The 20,341-nt window shown below is 44.2% G+C and overlaps 1 protein-coding gene across 1 annotated transcript in view; it reads left to right on the forward strand.

The window, feature by feature from the left end:
- The first annotated feature begins 2,384 nt into the window (after positions 1-2,384).
- LOC145361264 (calcium-activated potassium channel subunit alpha-1-like) overlaps positions 2,385-20,341 on the forward strand; it is a 123,467-nt gene continuing 105,510 nt past the window's right edge. Inside the window, exons 1-6 of the mRNA XM_080216895.1 lie at positions 2,385-2,438; positions 9,751-9,812; positions 10,191-10,281; positions 11,837-11,948; positions 13,057-13,132; positions 14,441-14,516. Of these exons, the coding sequence (XP_080073021.1) occupies positions 2,403-2,438; positions 9,751-9,812; positions 10,191-10,281; positions 11,837-11,948; positions 13,057-13,132; positions 14,441-14,516 (453 nt within the window). The 5' untranslated portion in view covers positions 2,385-2,402. The remainder of the gene's footprint in view (positions 2,439-9,750; positions 9,813-10,190; positions 10,282-11,836; positions 11,949-13,056; positions 13,133-14,440; positions 14,517-20,341) is intronic.

Raw genomic sequence — 20,341 nt, forward strand, 5'->3', positions numbered from 1 at the left:
TGAATGAAGTTATTCAGACTACTCAGAGTGAAAAATTCAGATATACATGGGAATGATAGGTTCAACTCTGATAACAATAATTGGCATATACTAATAGATGCATCGGAGTTATCTCTGTCCAATCATAAGGATAAAGTACAAAGGAAATTATAGCACAGGAACAGGCTCTTTGGCCTTCCAAGCTTGCACTGACCATGCTGCCTGACTGAACTAAAACCCCCTTCCAGGGACCATATCCCTCCATTCCCAACCTATTCATATATTTGTCAAGATGCCCCTTAAATGTCACTACCGTATCAGGTTCCACTACATCCCCCGGCAGGGAGTTCCAGGCACCCTTTGCATAAAAAATCTGTCTTGTACGTCTCCTTCAAACGTTGCCCCTCGCACCTTAGAACTGTGCCCCCTAGTAATTGACTCTTCCACCCTGGGAAAAAGCTTCTGACTATCCACTCTGTCCATGCCTCTCATAATCTAATTGTTAAGGTGACATCATGCATATATAAAGGTATACTGTCCAATTAAAACTTGTGCATGTTATATCATCAAGAAATGACAAGATACATCTCTGACCAATAGTAGTTCACCCTCCCTCCCCATTGTTCCTTGTTCTAATGAGCAGACATGAATAGCAGCTGCACACAACTCACTGAGATAGTCTAAGATTCTTACTTGGGTTTACTTTAATCAAAATCTGTGGTCTGCACACAGCTTTCCCTGCATGACTGAGATTCAGCTTGCAGCTTATGTGATTTTTAAACTTCTGTGATTATTAACCCTTTCAGATCAATGGTGCAGCATGCTCACAGAACACTGGGAACAAGTTACCTTCAGGAATACGGCCAACTAGAGTTGGCAATCATAGCCTCCCCTTACTGTCATAAAGGTTTACAGCATGGAAACAGCTCCTTCAGCCCAACTTGGCCATGCCACCCTTTTTCAGCCACTAAGCTAGTCCCAATTGCCCATATCTCTCTATACCCATCTTATCCATGTAACCATCTAAATGCTTTTTAAAAGACAAAATTTACCCGCCTCTACTACTACCTCTGGCAGCTTGTTCCAGACACTCACCACCCTCTTTGTGAAAAAATTAGCCCTCTGGACACTTTTGTATCTCTCCCCCTCGCTTTAAACCTATGCCCTCTAGGTTTGGCCTCGTCTACCTTAGGAAAAATATGTTGACGATCTACTTCATCTTTGCCCCTCATTATTTTATAGGCCTCGATAAGATCATCCATCAGCCTCCGATGCTCCAGAGAAAAAAGTCCCAGTCGATCCAGCCTCTCCTTATAACTCAAGTCATCAGGTCCCAGTCAGTAGCATCCAAGTAAATCTTTTCTGCGCTCTTTCTAGTTTAATAATATCCTTTCTGAAATTGGGTGACCAGAACTGTACACAGTATTCCAAGCATGGCCTTATCAATGTCTTGTACAACTTCAACAAGACGTCCCAATTCCTATATTCAGTGTTCTGACTGATGAAACCAAGTATGCCGAATGCCTTCTTCGTCACTCTATCCATCCGTGACTCCACTTTTAAGGTGCTATGAACCTGTATCCCTCGATCTCTTTGTTCTATATCTCTCCCCAGCGCCCTACCACTATCTGAGTAAGTCCAGCCCTGGTTCAATCTACCAAAATGCATCATCTCGCATTTACCTAAATTAAACTCCATCTGCCATTCATCAGTCCACTGGCTCAATTGATCAAGATCCAATTGCAATCCTAGATAATCTTCTTCACTGTCCACTATGCCACCAATATTGGTGTCATCTGCAAACTTACTCACCATGCCTCCTAAATTCTCATCCAAATCATTAACATGAATAATAACAGTGGATCCAACACTGATTCCTGAGGTACACTGCTGGTCACAGGCCTCCAGTTTGAAAAACAGCCACCCTCTGTCTTCTGTCATTAAACCAATTTTGTATCCAACTGACTACCTCACCCTAGGTCCCATGAGATTTAACCTTATGTAACAACCTACCATCTTGTCAAAGGCCTTACTAAAGTCCATGTAGACAATGTTGACTGCATTGCCCTCATCGACCTTCTTGGTTACTCCTTCAAAAAAACTCTATCAAATTAGTGAGGCCTGAGGTTTCTCTCACAAAGCCATGCTGACTATCCCTAATCAATCCTTATTGGCATGTTTCCAAATCCCAAAATGAGGTGGAGTCTGCAGCACAGGACGTGTAATTCCCAAAGCAGCACAACTGTCCCAGCAGAGCTGAGTGTGAAAGAATCCAGAACAATTTACAGGCTGATGACTCTGAGTGCGCTTTAGATAACTTGATGTTAAATGTGTTTTAGGAGATGGACCAACTGAATGCCAAGGAAACATCGAAAGTGAAGAATATCAGTCTAATGTTCGCAGTGCAGCAATGGGCACAACGAATGATATCAGCTCAGTCACTGATTGGCCGAGGGCTTGTGAGTAACAAAAGTGAAACATTCCACCAGAACCACGCATGTTTAAGATCAGACACTTTCAACAAGAGTTCAGTCAAAACATTGCTTGTGTGGGACACTGAGAAGAGTTTCCAACAGCCCTGAACAAAGAGGCAGACCAGGGAACCTCTCTGCTGGCTGAATATCCAGTAACTGGCTGGGATGTATAAATCAAATATACACTCAGCTTTTAAAGAGAATCATAGAATTCCTACACTGCAGAAGAGGTTATATGGCCCATCAGGTCTGCGCTGACTCTCTGACAGAGTATCTCACCCAGGCCTTCTCCCCTGACATATCACCCTGTAACCCTAACATTTACCATGGCTAATCAATCTAATTTACACATCTTTGGACACTAAGGGGCAATTTTGCATGGCCAATCCACTCACCTGCACATCTTTGGACACTAAGGGGCAATTTAGCACAGCCAATCCACCTAACCTGCACATCCTTGGACATTAAGAGGCAATTTAGCATGGCCAATCCCCCAACCTACACATCTTTGTACACTAAAGAGCAATTTAGTATGGCCAACCCAACTAACCTGCACATCTTGGGACAGTAAGGGGCAATTTAGCATCGCCAATCCCCCTAACCTGCATATCCTTGGTCAGTAAGGGGCAATTTAGAATGGCCAATCCATCGAACCTGCATATCTTTGGAGCAAATGTTGGAAGCGGAGGGTTTAAAATCAGCTCCAAAATAAAAAAGAAACTCATTTTATTGCATTTCTAACAACAGATTATAGTAATTTTCTAATCTTGATATTACACTAAGTGGTCTTTAGTATCCTGTTTTCCCTAGCTCTCCTTTATTATGTTCCAATTCCCGAGAAGTTTCTGAATCCCAGGAATTCTGTAAGATGGAAATCAATGCACTTCCGTCACCACCTCAAACAGCTTCAGTGCGTAGGCTGCGAGATCCAGGGGATTTGACAGCGTTAGCCCCATTGATTTCTTCACTGATAAAATTCACATGGTTTTAAAGGGAAATCATGCCTGAATCTATTGATGATTTTGAGGATGTGGCTCACAGGGTTGGTAAGGGGAACCAGTGAATGTCGTGCATTTGTATTTTCAAAAGGCATCTATTTTTTGTATTTCTTGCTAGTTTGTTCTTGGAGGACAGATATTTCTTGAGGTTCCAGTGCAGCTCCTTGTCCTCACTGTGGAACCTGGGCAATGAGTAACAAACGAACATGAGGAAGTACGGTGGGACTCTTTATTTCTGGTGTTGCTTTTGGTTGCTGTGAAGCCCTGTTAGGAACTCTGGAAATCCTCAGCACACGGAGCTATGGCAAGCAATTCCTCTATAGTAGAACAAGTGGAGGAAGATGTGCCATCTGGAATATCTCAATGTTGATTCTGGTGGGTAGAGGCTGCATGAATTAAGTTTAAGTTTTTTTATTAGTGTCACAAGTAGGCTTACATTAACACTGGAATGTAGTTATGGTGAAAATCCCCAAGCTGCCACACTCAGTCGCCTGTTTGGGTGCACTGGGGAATAATTTAGCATGGCCAACGCATCTGACCTGCATGTCTTTCAGACTGTGGGAGGAAACTAGAACACCCAGAGGAAGCCCATGCAGACACAGTGAGAATGTGCAAACTCCAGGGAAGAAGCTGTTCTTCAGTCTGTTGGTACGTGACCTCAGGCTTTTGTATCTTTTTCCCGCCGGAAGAAGCTGGAAGAGAGAACGTCTGGGGTGCGTGAGGTGCTTGTTTATGCTCGTGGCTTTCATTTCACAATCATTTCAGCCATGATTTTATTGAATACAGAGCAGGCTCAAAGGGACAAGTGACAGGCATGCTCCTTCTCCTGATTCACATGGGTTGAGGATCACCACTGGTACATCATGATGACGCAGACAACGGATGATAGCAAATTTTGGAGCAGAAGATTCCAGAGTGTCGCACAATTTACAGAGCTGAAGGCCTTTGTCAACTCAAGAAACACGGTGTAAAGAGGTTTATGTCTTTGCAGCATTTTTCTTGTAGCTAGCAAGCTTTCCTTATAAGATATCCCACTATTCCAGGAATCAGTGGAGTGAACCTTCTCAGAACTGCGTCTAATGCATTTATATTTTTTCTTCAATAGGGAGACTAAAACTGTACACGGTATTCCAGGTGTGATCTCACCAATACCCTGGACAGCTGCAGTCATGTGGAGATGCCAGCATTGGACTGGGATAAATCCCAGTCCAATGCTGGCAGCTGCAGTAAAACATCCCTACTTTTATATTCCATTCCAATAAATAAGAACTTTCCAATTGCCTTCCTAATCACTTGCTGCACCTGCGTACTAACTTTCTCTGAATCCATGTACTAAGACACCCAGATCCCTCTGCATCCCAAAGTTCTACAAACTCTCCCCATTTCAACATTAGGTTGCCTTTCTATTCTTCTTGTCAAAGTGGACAAATTTGCATTTTCCCACATCATACTCCATATGCCAAGTTTTTGTCCACTCATTGAACCTATCTGTGTCACTTTGCAGACTCCTTTGTTCCTCTTCAAAACTTACTTTCCTTCTTTGCTTTGTGTCAACAGCAAATTTAGCAAATCTACAATAGATCCATTTGGAGGTGAAGACAGGAATAAACCATGGTTCTGTCCAACTCTTTATCTTGACCTCCATGCATACTCTGTCTTGACATGAGACAAGATCCCTGCTGGAATGCATCTTATTTATGGAATGGATGGTAAATGATTCATTCTAAGATGACTTCAATCAAAAAGCAAGAACAGCCAGACGTCAGTTATTGAGCTCTGATGCACTGATAATGTTGCAGTAAGTATTCAGTTGGTGCGGGCTTTTGGTGCAACGGGGGCGTATCTGGCTTCAAATCAGGAGGTTGCTCCAAATTACATCAGGCTCACGGAGCGTTCCTGTAATTGGTCTTTCGATTTCATAAAAAGAATTAAGTATTCAGTTGAAAATGTATCTCCGGAGAATCACTGATGCAGTTACTGAGGTATCTGAGAAGTTGGGACTTGCACTGAACATTCAGAAGACTGAAGTCCTCAATGAGCAAGCTCCATATACACATGTCCACAGCCCCATTGAGCAGGATTTCTATTGAGTGTCTGAAAATGTGCAACACTTGCAGAAAGAAATAGTGAAGTATGTTGGTGCGGCCTTTGGTCACCCAAGAAAATGAGGTTCTGAAGATCATGACTTCAAAACTGAAACCAAGCTCAAAGTTTACCATGCAATTGTGATCATTTCCTTACTGTGTGGACTGAAACATGGACAACATATAGGAGGCACCTCAGAGCACTCTCATACCCGCAACACTGCCTGTGCAAGACAAACTCAGCAAGAAGTCTCACAACACCAGGTTAAAGTCCAACAGGTTTATTTGGTAGCACAAGCCACAAGCTTTCGGAGCGCTATCCCTTCATCAGGTGAGTGGGACTTCAGGTGACACACAGGGCATATACAGAGACAAACTCAATTTATAAAATTATGGCTGGAATGCAAGTCTTTTCAGGCAATCAAGTTTTGAAGGTACAGACAATGTGAGTGGAGAGAGGATTAAGCACAGGTTAAAGAGATGTGTATTGTCTCCAGCCAGGTCAGTTAATGAGATTTTGCAAGCCCAGGCAAGTCGTGGGAGTGACAGATAGTGTGACATGAACCTAAGATCCCAGTTGAAGCTGTCCTTATGGGTGCAGAACTTGGCTGTTAGTCCCTGCTCAGCGACTCTGCGCTGTCATCTGTTGTGAAGACCGCCTTGGAGAACACTTCCTGAAGATGAGAGGCCGAATACCTGTGACCGCTGAAGTGTTCCCCGACAGGAAGAGAACACTCCTGCCTGGTGATTGTCGAGCAGTGTTCATTCATCTGTTGTCGTAGCTACTGCAGAGGCTCCCCAATGTACCATGCCTTGGGACATCCTTTCCTGTAGCATATCAGGGAAACAACGTTGACTGAGTCACAAGAATATGTACCGTGTACCTGGTGGATGGTGTTCTCACATGAGATGATGGCATTCATGTCGATGATCCGGCACGTCTTGCAGAGGTTGCTGTGGCAGGGTTGTGTGGTGTCATGATCACTGTTCTCCTGAAGGCTGGGTAGTTTGCTGCGGACAATGGTCTGTTTGAGGTTGTGCGGTTGTTTGAAGGCAAGCAGTGGAGGTGTGGGGATGGCCTTGGCGAGACGCTCATCTTCATCAATGACATATTGAACGTTCCAGGGAAGTGCTGTTTGTCTTCTGAGGAGGTTGGTGTGGTTTTTTGCTGCAGCGCATCGGAACAATCAATTGATGAGTCAACGCCATATCCTGTTCTTATGAGGGCATCTTTCAGCATCTGGAGACATCTGTTGCAATCCTCCTCATCTGAACAGATCCTGCATATACGGAGGGCTTGTCCGAGGGGATGGCTTCTTTAACGTGTTTAGGGTGAAAGCTGGACAGGGACAGCATCATGAGGTTATCCGTGGGCTTGCAGAACAATGAAGTGCTGAGGTGACTATCCTTGAAAGATGTCCTCATAAGAACAGGATATGGCGCTCGACTGATCGATCGATAGTTCCGATGCACCACAACGGAAAACCGCACGAACATCCTTGGAAGACAAACACGGGACACAATGAACAGAGTACCCGTCATTGTCAGTACTTCCCTGGAGCGGAGAAGCGACAGGATCTTCTCCGGAGCCTTCAATATGTTATTGATGAAGATGAACATCTTGCCAAGGCCATCCCCACACCTCCACTGCTTGACTTCCAACAACCGCACAGCCTCAAACAGACCATTTCTCGCAGCAAACTACCGAGCCTTCAGGAAAACAGTGACAACGACACCACACAACCCTGCCACCGCAATCTCTGTAAGGTGTGCCAATCATCGACACAGATGCCATCATCTCACGTGAGATCACTATCCACCAGGTACGTGGTATGTATACTTAGAACTCAGCCAATGTTGTCTGCTGATACGCTGCAGGCAAGGATGTCCCGAGGCATGGTACACTGGGGAGACCCAGCAGACACTACGACAACAGATGAATGAACACCCCTTTACAATCGCCAGGCAAGAGTGTTCCCTTCCTGTTGGGGAACACTTCAGCGGTCAGGGGCATTCAGCCTCTGATCTTGGATTAGCATTCTCCAAGGTGGCCTTCACGACACATGACAGCGCAGAGACACTGAGCAGAGACTAATAGCCAAGTTCCACACACATGAGGACAGTCTCAACTGGGATGTGACACTATCTGTAACCCCCGGGACTTACCTAGGCTTGCAAAATTTCACTAACTGTCCTGGCTGGAGACAATTCACATCTCTTTAATCTGTGCTTTACGCTCTCTCCACTCACATTGTCTGTACCGTTAAGACTTGATTACCTGAAAAGACTCACATTCCAACCATTATTTTGTAAATTGAGTTTGTGTCTTCATATGCCCTGTTTGTGAACAGAACTCCCACTCACCTGATGAAGGGGTAGTGCTCCAAAAACTGGTGGCTTTTGCTACCAAATAAACTGCTGGTCTTTAATCTAATGTTATGAGACTTCTTACTATGTTTACCCCAGTCCAACTCCAGCTTTGAGAGAGAATAAGACCGTGTTGCTGGAGAGAAATGTCGAGTAGAAACCAGCTTTGACAAAGGATCATCGAGATTTGAAACATCAACTCTTTCCTCTCCTTTCAGATGTTAAGGAATGCACCCTCAGCTCTGCTCAGCTGGTCATAATGATTGGATATCGGGTGCCAGGCTCTGAAAGCAGGCCATCGTTCTCCCAGTTCAGTCAGAGCAGACATGCCAGAGGAAGGCAGAAGAAACCTTTCAATAGCTGCTGAAGGAGATTGTTGCCTTGGATTGAACCAGATGGTGGCAGTATTTGTGGGAAGGATCCCAGTGTTCTGGAATCCAAAGATGACAAAATGAACGAAAAATGTAAAAGCAACAAAAAGAACATGCATGACCTGAACTGATAACACACAACCAAACATCCCACATGACAACAATGTCATAAAGGGCACACAAAGGGATTGAGAATGGGGTGAGAGGGATGTGGGATTGGAATGGGTGGGATTGAGATTGGAGTCAGTGGGTGTGGGATTGGGGTGAGTGGGGTGTGGGAGTGGGGAGAGTGGGATTGAGATTGCGTTGAGTGGGTGTTGGATTGCGGTGAGTGGGATTGAAATTGGTGTGAGTGGATTTGGGATTGGAGTGGGGTGTGGGATTGGGTGGACAGATGTGGGATTGGAGTCAGTGGGGTGTGGGATTGGGGTGAGTGGGATGTGAAATTGGGGAGAGTGGGATGTGGGATTGGAGTGAGTGGAATTGAGGTTGTGTGGTATTATGGAGAGTGGGTGTGGGATTGGGGGAGTGGGATTGGAGTGAGTGGGATGTGGGATTGGGAAGAGTGGTCTGTGGGATTGGGAAGAGTGGGATGTGGAATTGGGAAGAGTGGGATGTGAGCTTGTAGTGAGTGGATGTGAAAATGGAGTGGAGTGTGGAATTGGGAAGAGTGAGTGTGGGATTGGGGTGAGTGGGATGTGGGATCGGGGAGAATGGGATGCAGGATTGGGCAGAATGGGATGTGGGATTATGGAGAGTGGATGTGGGATTGGAGTGAGTGGGATGTGGGATTGGGGTGAGTGGGATGTGGGATTGAGGAGAGTGGGATGTGGGATTGGAGTGAGAGAGATGTGTGATTGGGGTAAGTGGTATGTGAGATTGGGGTGAGTGGTATGTGAGATTGGGGTGAGTGAGATGTGGGATTGGGGTGATTGGAATTGAGATTGGGGTGATGGGATGTGGGATTGGGGAGAGTGGATGTGGGATTGGAGTGAGGAGATTAAGATTGGGATGAGTGTGATGTTGGGATGTCTAAGTTTAGTTATTCTCATGTCATTGGCTGTACAATCGTGTACAGGAACAAATGTGGAGTCAATGGCCCTCGAGCTGTGTCTATATCTAAAGTACAGTATATTTATTCGTCACAAGTAAGGCTTGCATTAACACTGCAGTGAAGTTACTGTGAAATTCCCCTCGTCGCCACAGTCAGGCGCCCTTTCAGGTCAATGGGCCAATGCATCTAATCAGCATGTCTTTCAGAATGTGGGAGGAAACCCATGCAGACACAGGGAGAATGTACAAACTCCACACAGACAGTGACCCAAGCCAGGAATCAAACTTGGGTCCCTGGCGCTGTGAAGGAGCAGTGCTAACCACTGTGTCATTGTGCCACCCATGTACAGGCTTATACAGAATGGGCACCAGATAACTCCCAGCTACCCTTATGAACAGAATGTGACTGGTGTCTCTTTGACAGGTAATGATGGTGTTCTTCCTCAGTTTTGGTTCCCTCTTCATCTACTTTGCAACATCAGTTGAGTAAGTATTAGCTTCAGGACAGGAACTGAGATAGTGCTGTTGATACAGTGCCCATGTTGAGAGGATATTCAACTAATATAACTGACACACACACACACACTCACATGAACACACATGCACACACAACCATATACACACACACATTCTTACACTCACACACACTCACTCACATGCGCACACACTCCTCTCTTTACACATGCATATTCTCACACACAGACACACATAAATATATATATATATATACACACACACATACACATGTCTACACACACATACGCAAACACACGTGCACACATACACACACAAACTCTCGGGATGGGGGGTTGGGGGGAGTGTGACAAAATCTGATGAACTGAATTTGCTGTCTTCTTTCTTCAGGAATCATGAAACCACCGAAGTGACTTTCCACACTCTCCAAACGGTTGATTTGTGTTTTAATGCCTTTTTCTTATTTTACTTTGGACTCCGGGTAAGTCTTACTCTTGTGTTGAAGTTTGAGTGTAAATTTATCTTATCTCATTGCACATATGCCTCTGATGAGAAAGACTCACATTTCTTTCAACGAGTGCCTCTCTCAACTTCAAGATGTCCCAAACTCTTGACAGCAGTTGTTATGAAGCTGAAGCCCAACCCCAAGTCATATCAGGAAGCTAGACAAGACCCCAACAATCTTTCTATTTTGGCATAAATGTGAAGAAAGGATACTTTCTTCCATGAATTAGTCTATTGACATACTAAAACAAACTTTATTGAATAACACTCCAATAAATAAAGCAGCTTAACCATTAGCAGTTGAAAATATTAAAAATTGAAAGGAAGCAACTTTACTTTCTAGCTTATGACTGTTTCAGTTCCTAATATGCAACATTTCCCTTAAAGACATAAATGCCACTTTAAAGACAGTTCGCAATAATAAATATACTTGCTATAAATTGTGTTAACAGTCTAGAAGCTTTCAGAGAAAGTGAGTTTCAGAACAGCTTGCAGACCTATCTTCAGCAGACTCCCACCTAAAAGTGCCACTTCCAAACTGCAAAGTTCCTTTCTCTCCACTACAGACCCAGTTTATCACAAAATCACGTCAATCAACTTTGATCAGCAGTCCCAGAGGAATCTCTTTTTCAAGCAAAAGCCCATTAGTTTTATCTAAGTAACAAGTTCTGAACTGAAAATGAGTTATTAACTTGCTTTCACATCCTTGAGTTAACTATTTTCCAGACACACCGGCTGCCAGCAGAATAAATCTGAAATTTTAAACATTCTTCTTAAACAAGATAAAAGCAATATATATTTTATATAAATTGCACTTGTGTCATTACACAATCAAGACTCTTCTGAAGTATAGTCGAAGTTGTAGTGTAGGAAGCATCACAACAAGTTTGCACACAGCAAGATCCCACAAAGGACAATCTGCTTCAATGCTATCTGTGGAGGGATAAATATTGGCCTGCGGAAGAGGGAGAACTCACCTCTTCTTTTTCAAATAATGCCATGGGATCTTTTGTGCCCAGGTTAGAGAGGAAGTAGAGCTGCAGATTAATGTTTCGTCCAAAAGGCAATCTATCCGACAGCACAGCATCTCCTCAGAACTGGGTCATAAGGGTCCATTTTGATTTTTATGCTAAAGTTTGGAGTGGGACTTGATCCCACAACGTTCAAACCCAGAGGTGATGGTGCTACCCACTGATACACAGCTGGCACACTGAAATGTCCCACAAAGCAAGCATAACAATCACCCTACACAAATAGCTCAATTATAAAATTCTCACCCTTGAGTTCAAATTCCTCTGTGGCTTCACCCTCTTTAATCCTCTCCAGATCTCGACTGACCTGAAATCTCAGCGCTTTGCCAATTCTAGCCTATAGTGTGTTCCTCATGGTTATTGCTCAGCTGTGTTCAGGCCCTGTGATAAGGTGGAGGTGGGCTGGCCATCAATCTCCATTCCTTCTCCTAACTGCCATTGAGTGATCCCTGGCTAGGACCAGGATTTGAAGATTATCTGCTTCTTCTATTTATTCAACAGTTCATCGCAGCCGAAGACAAACTTCAATTCTGGTATGAACTCAACTCCATTGTAGACTTCTTCACCATCCCTCCAGTTATTGTTGCACTCTACTTTCACAAGGACTGTATTGGTGAGTGCTCACCATCTGCTAACTCGTTGGCGGTCATCACACATATTTATGCAGCCTTCTTCACATAAAAACATCTCCTGGTCATTTCCCAAAACCCCAGGATTGTGGTTCTGTTGCTTTAAACTCAGCGAGACTTCGGTGGTTTAGAGTTACTTTCACCAGGCCCATGAGGTTGGCTTATTGGAGTATGAGCTCCCTGATTGAGGTGATGATTGTCTGCCCAATCAGGGAGCCTCACCTGTGTATAAATGTGGGGAGTGTCAGATCCACCCATGCTACGGATTCTGACTTTGTACCTGAAGCACTCTTAGGAGTGGAGATAAGTTTGTAAATAAACGGAATTTGGTGAAGGGATACTGGCTGCTAAGGAATTACTTCATGGATTGTTCTGGAATCTCTACCATTTTGCCATGAGAATCTTGGGAATTCTAAAAAAGGGGTCGGGAGTGGTGAATCATATTGCTGGCACCGTCTCCATATTTTGCAACATTCCTCGTGTTTGAAATGTCTTGCCAATACCATGTGGTAAAACGCCAAGGCTCCTTCAACAGCACTTTCAAAACCAGCAACCTCTGCCATTAGAACACAGGAACACCACCACCTGCATGTTCCCCTCCAAGACCCACACCATCCTGACTTAGAAATAGATTGTCATTCCTTCACTGTCACTGAGTGAAAATCCTGGAACTCCCTCCCTAACAGCACTGTGACTGTAACTACACTGCACAGATTTCAGTGAATCAAGAAAGCAGCTCACTACTACCTTCTCAAGAGCAATTAAGGATGGGCAAAAAATGTTGGTCTCATCAGCGATGCCCACATCCCACAAAATAATTTTGATTAAGTTTCTACCCAGTTTCTGATCCACCTAATTTGGTGTAGAATCTCACCCAAGCAGATTACCCGAGCATCTCACCCAACCAAATCACATTCAGATCCCATCAAATCAGATCATCCAGGATTCTAGCCAAGCAGATCAACCCAGGATCCCACCAGGCCAGATCCAGGCAGGTGCCATCCAAGTCGCTTTAAGCTGGCTGGCACCTGAACCTTTTATGGCAGCCATGTATGTTGACATCAAGGTGATTGTATTTGTTTTTGCTTCTAGGTTTGAGGTTCATGAGGTCTCTCCGCCTGTTGCAATTGCCTGAAATACTGCAATATTTAAGGATTCTGAAGAGAAAGTATGTTACCCTTGACTGGTCAAATAGATAATATCAACTTTGTGAAATGATGCCAGCCTCAGAAGTGCCAGAGGATATCAGATGCTGAACTCATGTACATTCTGAAAAGCACTCACTTCGTCTTTGCAGACCCTTGTCATGCTGGTCCAAGAGGACTGACTGACTGCTCAATGCAGATCTGCACATGTTAAATCTCTGCTTCCAGGGGATGGAATACAAGGTGAAGGAGCAGACCATCTCTGGAGTTCTGCAGTATGGGCACCACCCATACAGAGCTGGAGGGGGTGCAGTGCAGATTTACCAAAACAAGGCTATCAGCTAAGTGCTAGTAAATGGGATTTGGTGGGAGATCATGTGTTTCACGTGTCATAGAATCACAGATCCCAGCAGGACAAAAAGAGGCCATTAGGCCCATTGTGTCTGCACCAACCATAATCCCATCCCGGTCCTATTCCCCCAACCTCACACATTTACCCTGTTATTCCCCTGACACTTGGGTTATTTCAGCAGGGCCAATCTACGTAACCCGCTCATCTTTGGAGTGTGGGAGAAAACCGGAGCACCCAGAGGAAACCCACGCTGACACTGGGAGAATATACAAACTCCATACAGACAGTGACATAAGCTGGGAATTGAGCGCTAACCGCTGTGCTGTCCTGTATCGGTGTGGACTGGATAAGCCAAATGCCGTCTTCTACACTGTACGATTCTATGATTGGGAATGATACGGAATGAAGTCTGGTTGTATAGCCGAGGCTGGCATTCCTGTGGTAAAGAATGATCTGTTTGTGGTGTTTAATATATGTGAAGGATTCAGTAAGAAGTAAGTTGGGCTGGTTTCTTCTTGTGAATGTGGGCACACAATCTTAAAAGTAAAACTCTGCCATTTGGGAAGATAGCAAGGAAGCATTTTTTCACACAAATAATCTCTCACCCCAAAGAGGCTACGAGTCAATTGGAGTTTGCAAGACTAAGATTGATAGATGTTTACTGCACGAGGGTTGTAAGCAAAGTGGATAAAAGAAGCTTGGCTACAGGTCAGACATGAATGTGTTTAACTTTAAAAGACAGCACCACTGACTGCACAGCAATCTCTCTCAACCAAGATTAGAATGGGGGTTAAACCTATGGCCTTCAGACCCTGAGGACGGAAAGCTATTCAATAAGTCAATCCAACTTCTGTTGAAGTTTTCAATCATGGGCTTTCAGGAGGAGAAGGGACAACATCTGACAGAGAAAGTAGACAGAAATAATGTCATGTTTTTGTTGCTCATCATTCTAACTTATTTTTAAATCTTTAATTTACAGTACAAAAATCAAATTGGCAAGTTTGCTGTCTGTCTTTTTGGGCACATGGTTCACAGCAGCAGGTTTCATACACACGGTGAGTTCATAGCTTGGTTCTTCACTGCCTCCAGTGAATAAGTGGAGGCAAAGTGAATAAGAATAAAGAACCTTGGTTCTTGAGGGATATTGCAACTCTGATAAAGAAGAAGAGAGCGATGTATGACATGTATAGGCAACAGGGAACAAATAAGATGCTTGAGGAGTATAAAAAGTGTGAGAAACTACTTTAGGAAGAAATCAGAAGGGCTAAAAGAAGACATGAGGTTTCTTTGGCAGTCAAGGTGAAGGATAATCCTAAGAGCTTCTATAGGTACATTAAGAGCAAAAGGATAGTAAGGGATAAAATTGGTCCTCTTAAAGACCAGAGTGGTCGGCTATGTATGGAACCAAAAGAAATGGGGGCGATATTAAATGGGTTTTTTGCATCCATATTTACGAAGGAAACTGGCATGGAGTCTGTGGAAATAAGGCAAACAAGTCGGGAGGTCACGGAATCTATACAGATTAAAGAGGAGAAGGTGCTTGCTGTCTTGAGGCAAATCAGGGTAGATAAATCCCCAGGACTGGACAGGATTTTCCCACAGACCTTGAAGGAGACTAGTGTTGAAATTGCAGGGGCCCTGGCAGATATATTTAAAATGTCGGTATCCACGGGTGAGGTACTGGATGATTGGACGATAGCTCATGTTGTTCCATTGTTTAAAAAAGGGCTCAAAAAGTTATCCGGGAAATTCTCGGCCGGTAAGATTGATATCAGGAGTCGGTAAATTATTGGAAGGAGTACTAAGAGATAGGATCTACAAATACTTGGATAGACAGGGTCTTATTAGGGAGAGTCAACGTGGCTTTGTGCGTGGTAGGTCATGTTTAACCAATCTATTCGAGTTTTTCGAGGAGGTTACCAGGAAAGTGGATGAAGGTTAGTTAGGAAGGTTCAGTTGCTTGGTTGACTCAATGGAAGAAGTCAGAGAGGATTGCTTCTCTGATTAGAGGCCTGTGACTAGTGGTGTGCCACAGGGATTAGTGGTAGGTCCAGTGTTGGTTGTCATCTATATCAATGAACTGGATGATAATGTGGTAAATTGAATCAGCAAATTTACTGATGATACAAAGATTGGAGATGTAGTGGACAGTGAGGAAACTTTTAAAAGCTTGCAGAGAGATTTGGACCAGCTAGAAAAATGGACTGAAAAATGGCAGATGGAGTTTAATGCAGACAAGTGTGAGGTGTGGCACTTTGGAAGGACAATCCAAGGTAGAACATCCAAGGTAAGTGATAGGGCACTGAAGAGTGCAGTAGAAGAGGGATCTGGGAATACAGATACATAATTCCCTAAAAGTGGCGTCAAAGGTAATAGAGTCGTAAACAGTGCTTTTGGAACACTGGCCTTTATAAATTGAGGATAAGAGTTGGAATGTTATGGTGAGGTTGTATAAGACATTGGTGAGGCTGAATTTGGAGTATTGTGCGCAGTTTTGGTCACCTCATTACTGGAAAGTTATTAACAAGGTTGAAAGAGTGCAGAGAAGGTTTACAAGGATGTTGCCGGGACTTGAGAAACTGAGTTACAGAGAAAGGTTGAATAGGTTACGGCTTTATTCCCTGGAGCATAGAGGAATGAGGGGTGATTTGATAGAGGTGTATAAAATTATGATGGGTATAGATGGAGTGAATGCAAGCAGGCTTTTTCCACTGAGGCAAGGGGAGAAAAAAACTAGAGGACATGGGTTAAGGGTAAAAAGTTTGAAGGGAATATTGGGGGGGTGGGGGGGGGGGGGGGGTGGTTCTTCACACAGAGGGTGGTAGGAGTTTGGAATGAGCTACTAGATGAAGTGGAGAAAGCGGGCTCACTTTTAACCTTTAAGAAAAACTTGGACAGGTACATGTATGAAAGGGGTGTGGAGGGATATGGTCCAAGTGTAGGTCAGTGGGACTATGCAGAAAAATGGCTCGGCACAGCCAAGAAGGGCCAAAAGGCCTGTTTCTGTGTTGTAATGTTCTATGGTTCCAGCAAAGGTACATCCAATCACTGTAACCAGACTTTTGTGTACTCCAGCTTTTTTGGAACAAGGCTTCACCTTACAAATAGCACCAAAGACATCTTGGGTTTCAAGAGTTTTTGTGCTTCATTACAATCTCAGCCAAAGAAGGCAAGATTAGGAAGCCGCTATCAAAAAACTTTGCAAAAAGAATAGGTTGGGGAGGAGGAGAGAAAGGTGGAAAAGTTTAATTCAGGAATTCAAGAGCAGAGTGCCCAGGCTGCCATGAGGAAATGAGTTGTTGAAAATAAGACTGAAGACTATAAGATGTAGGAGCAGAATTAGGTCATTCGGTCCCTCGAGTCTGTTCTGCCATTCAATCATGGCTGATATTTTTCTCATCCTCATCCCTATAACCCCTGATCCTCTTATTCATCAAGAACTTATTTATCTCTGTCTTAAAGACACTCAATGACCTGGCCTCCACAGCTTTCTGCAGCAAACAGTTCCACAGATTCACCACTCTCTGGCTGAAGAAATTCCTCCTCATCTCTATTTTAAAGGATTGTCCTTTAGCTTGAGACTGTGCCCTCTGGTTCTAGTTTGTCCTACTAATGGAAACATCCTCTCTGTGTTGACTCTATCCAAGCCTCACAGTATCCTGGAAGTTTCAATAACATCCCCCCTCATCCTTTTAAACGCCAACGAATACATAAGAACGAGGAGCAGGGATAGGCCATCTGGTGTCTCAATCCTGCTCTGCCATTCAATAAGATCATGGCTGATCTTTTCACGTATTCAGCTCCACTTATCCGCCCGCTCACCATAACTCTTAATTCCTTTACTGTTCAAAAATGTATCTATCCTTGCCTGAAAAACATTCAATGAGGCAGCCTCAACACTAGTCATGTTGCAGCTTTACAGAGTCTTAGTTAGGCCGCACTTGGAATATAGTGATCAATTCTGGTCGCCACACTACCAAAAGGATGTGGAGGCTTTGAGAGGGTACAGGAAAGATTTACCAGGATGTTGCCTGGTATAAAGGCATTAGCTATGAGGAGAAGTTGGAGAAATTTGATTTGTTCTCACTGGAGCGATGGAGATTGAGAGGAGACCTGATAGAAGTCTACAAGATTAAGAGAGGCATGGACGGAGTGGATAGTCAGGAGCTTTTTCCCAGGGTGGAAGAGTCAATTACAAGGGGGCAAAGGTTTAAGCTGTGAGGGGAAAGGTTTAAAGGAGATGAACAAGGTAGATTTTTTACACAGAGAGTAGTGGTGCCTGGTATTCATTGCCGGGGGAGGTCGTGGAAGTGGATACGATAGTGAGTTTTAAGAGGCGTCTTGACAAGTACATGAATAGGATGGGAATAGAGGGATATGGTCCCCGGAAGGGTCGGGAGTTTTAGTTAAGTCGGGCAGCATGGTCGGTGCAAGCTTGGAGGGCGGAAGGGCCTGTTCCTGAACTGTCATTTTCTTTGTTCTTCGTTCAACTGCTTCACTGGGCAGGAAATTCCATAGATTCACAACCTTTTGTGTGAAGAAGTTCCTCCTCAACTCTGTCCTAAATCTGCTCCCCTTTATTTTGAGGCCATGCCCCCTAGTTCTAGTTTCACCTGCCAGTGGAAACAACTTCCCTGTTTCTGTCTTGTCTGTTCCCTATTCAATGCCTTAGCCATTTTCTCATTTCCAGATATTACATCCCCCTTCTTGTCCTCTAAAGGACCAATGTTTACTTTCACCACTCTTTTTCGTTTTATCTATTTATAGAAACTTTTGCTATCTGTTTTTATATTCTGAGCTAGTTCACTCTCATAATCCATCTTACCTTTCTTTATAGCTTTTTTCATTGCTTTCTGTTGACATTGAAAGATTTCCCAATCCTCTAGTTTCCCACTAATCTTTGCCACTTTGTTTGCCTTTTCTTTCATTTTGATACCTTCCTTTACTTCCTCAGATATCCATGGCTGATTATCTCTTTTTCTACAGTCCTTGCTTCCTTACAGTCCCAGAGTCCTCAACCATTCCTCATACGACAAGCTCTTCATTCCTGGGAACATGCTTGTGAACCTCCTTTGGACCCTTTCCAAGGCCAGCACATCCTTCCTTAGATGTGGGGCCCAAAACTGCCCACAATACTCCAAATGAGGTCCATCCAGAGCCTTATACTGCCTCAGAAGTATATCCCTGCTCTTGTATTCTAGCCCTCTCGACATGAATGCTAACATTGCATTTGCCTTCCCAACTGCCGACTGCATGTTAACCTTAAGAGAAACTTGAACAATGACTTCCAAGTCCCTTTGTGTTTCTGATTTCCGAAACATTTTCCCATTTAGAAAACTGTGTATGCTTCCATTCCTCCTTCCAAAGTGCATAACGTCATACTTTTCCACATTATATTCCATCTGCCACTTCTTTACCCATTCTCCTAACCTGTCCAAGTCCTTCTGCAGCCCCCTGTTTCCTCAATACTACCTGTACCTTTACATAGCTTTGTATCATCTGCAAACTTAACAACAGTGCCTTCAGTTCCTTTTTCCAAATTGTTAATGTCAGAGTGTTTTGGGTGGGCTGGTGGGTGGGATGGGTTGTAAGACTGAAGCAAGGCCATGAATGATTGGAGGTGGAGATGCCAGAGTTGCACTGCGGTCAGCACCAGGAAGAAGTTTCACAGCATCAGGTTAACTTCACCTGATGAAAGGAGCAGCACTCCAAAAGCTCCTAATTCCAAATAAAGCTATTGGACTTTAACCTGGTGTTTGTGAGATTTCAGAAGAATGATTTGAACATAAGAACATAACATAAGAACATAAGAAATAGGAGCAGGAGTAGGCCATCTAGCCCTTTGAGCCTGCCCCGCCATTCAATAAGATCATGGCTGATCTGAAGTGGCTTAGTTCCACTTTCCCGCTTTCTCCCCATAACCCTTAACTCCTTGCCTACCAAAAACCTACCTACCCGCGTCTTAAATATATTTAGCGAGGCAGCCTCCACCACTTCAACGGGCAGAGAATTCCAGAGATTCACCACCCTTTGAGTGAAGAAGTTCCTCCTCAACTCTGTTCTAAACTGCACCCCACCCTTTATCTTGAGGCTGTGCCCTCTACTCCTGCTGTCTTTTCTGAGCGGGAAAAACCTCTCCACCTCTACCCTATCCATCCCATTCATCATCTTATACATCTCAATGAGATCCCCCCTCATCCTTCTAAACTCTAACGAGTACAAGCCCAGTCTATCCAGCCTCTCCTCATAGCTCAACCCCCTCAACTCCGGTATCAGCCTAGTGAACCTCCTCTGCACTCCCTCCAAGGCCAAAATATCCTTGCGCAAGTGCGGCGACCAAAACTACACACAGTACTCCAGCTGTGGCCTCACCAGTGCCCTGTACAGTTGCAGGAAGAACCTCCCTATTTTTATATTCAATCCCCCTCGCAATGAAGGCCAACATCCCATTTGCCTTCTTGACCACCTGCTGCACCTGTAGGCTGGGTTTTTGCAACTCATGCACAAGGACCCCCAGGTCCCTCTGCACCGTAGCATGCTGCAGCTTTTCGCCCTGTAAGTAGTAGTCCTTCCTACTATTATTCCTACCAAAGTGGATAACCTCACATTTGCCAACATTGTATTCCATCCGCCAGGTCCTCGCCCACTCGCTCAGCCTATTTAGATCCCTCTGCAGACTTTCCACATCCTCCGCACAATTTGCTGTTCCACTTATCTTTGTGTCATCGGCAAATTTCAACGCCTTACACTCGGCTCCCTCCTCCAGATCATCTATATAAATGGTAAATAGCTGAGGCCCCAGCACTGATCCCTGGGGCACTCCACTAGTCACCAACCGCCAATCCGAATAGCACCCATTGACACCCACTCTCTGCCTCCT

This window comes from Carcharhinus amblyrhynchos, chromosome 34 (genome assembly GCF_965287045.1).
Source record: "Carcharhinus amblyrhynchos chromosome 34, sCarAmb.v2.hapA, whole genome shotgun sequence".
NCBI lineage: Eukaryota > Metazoa > Chordata > Chondrichthyes > Carcharhiniformes > Carcharhinidae > Carcharhinus > Carcharhinus amblyrhynchos.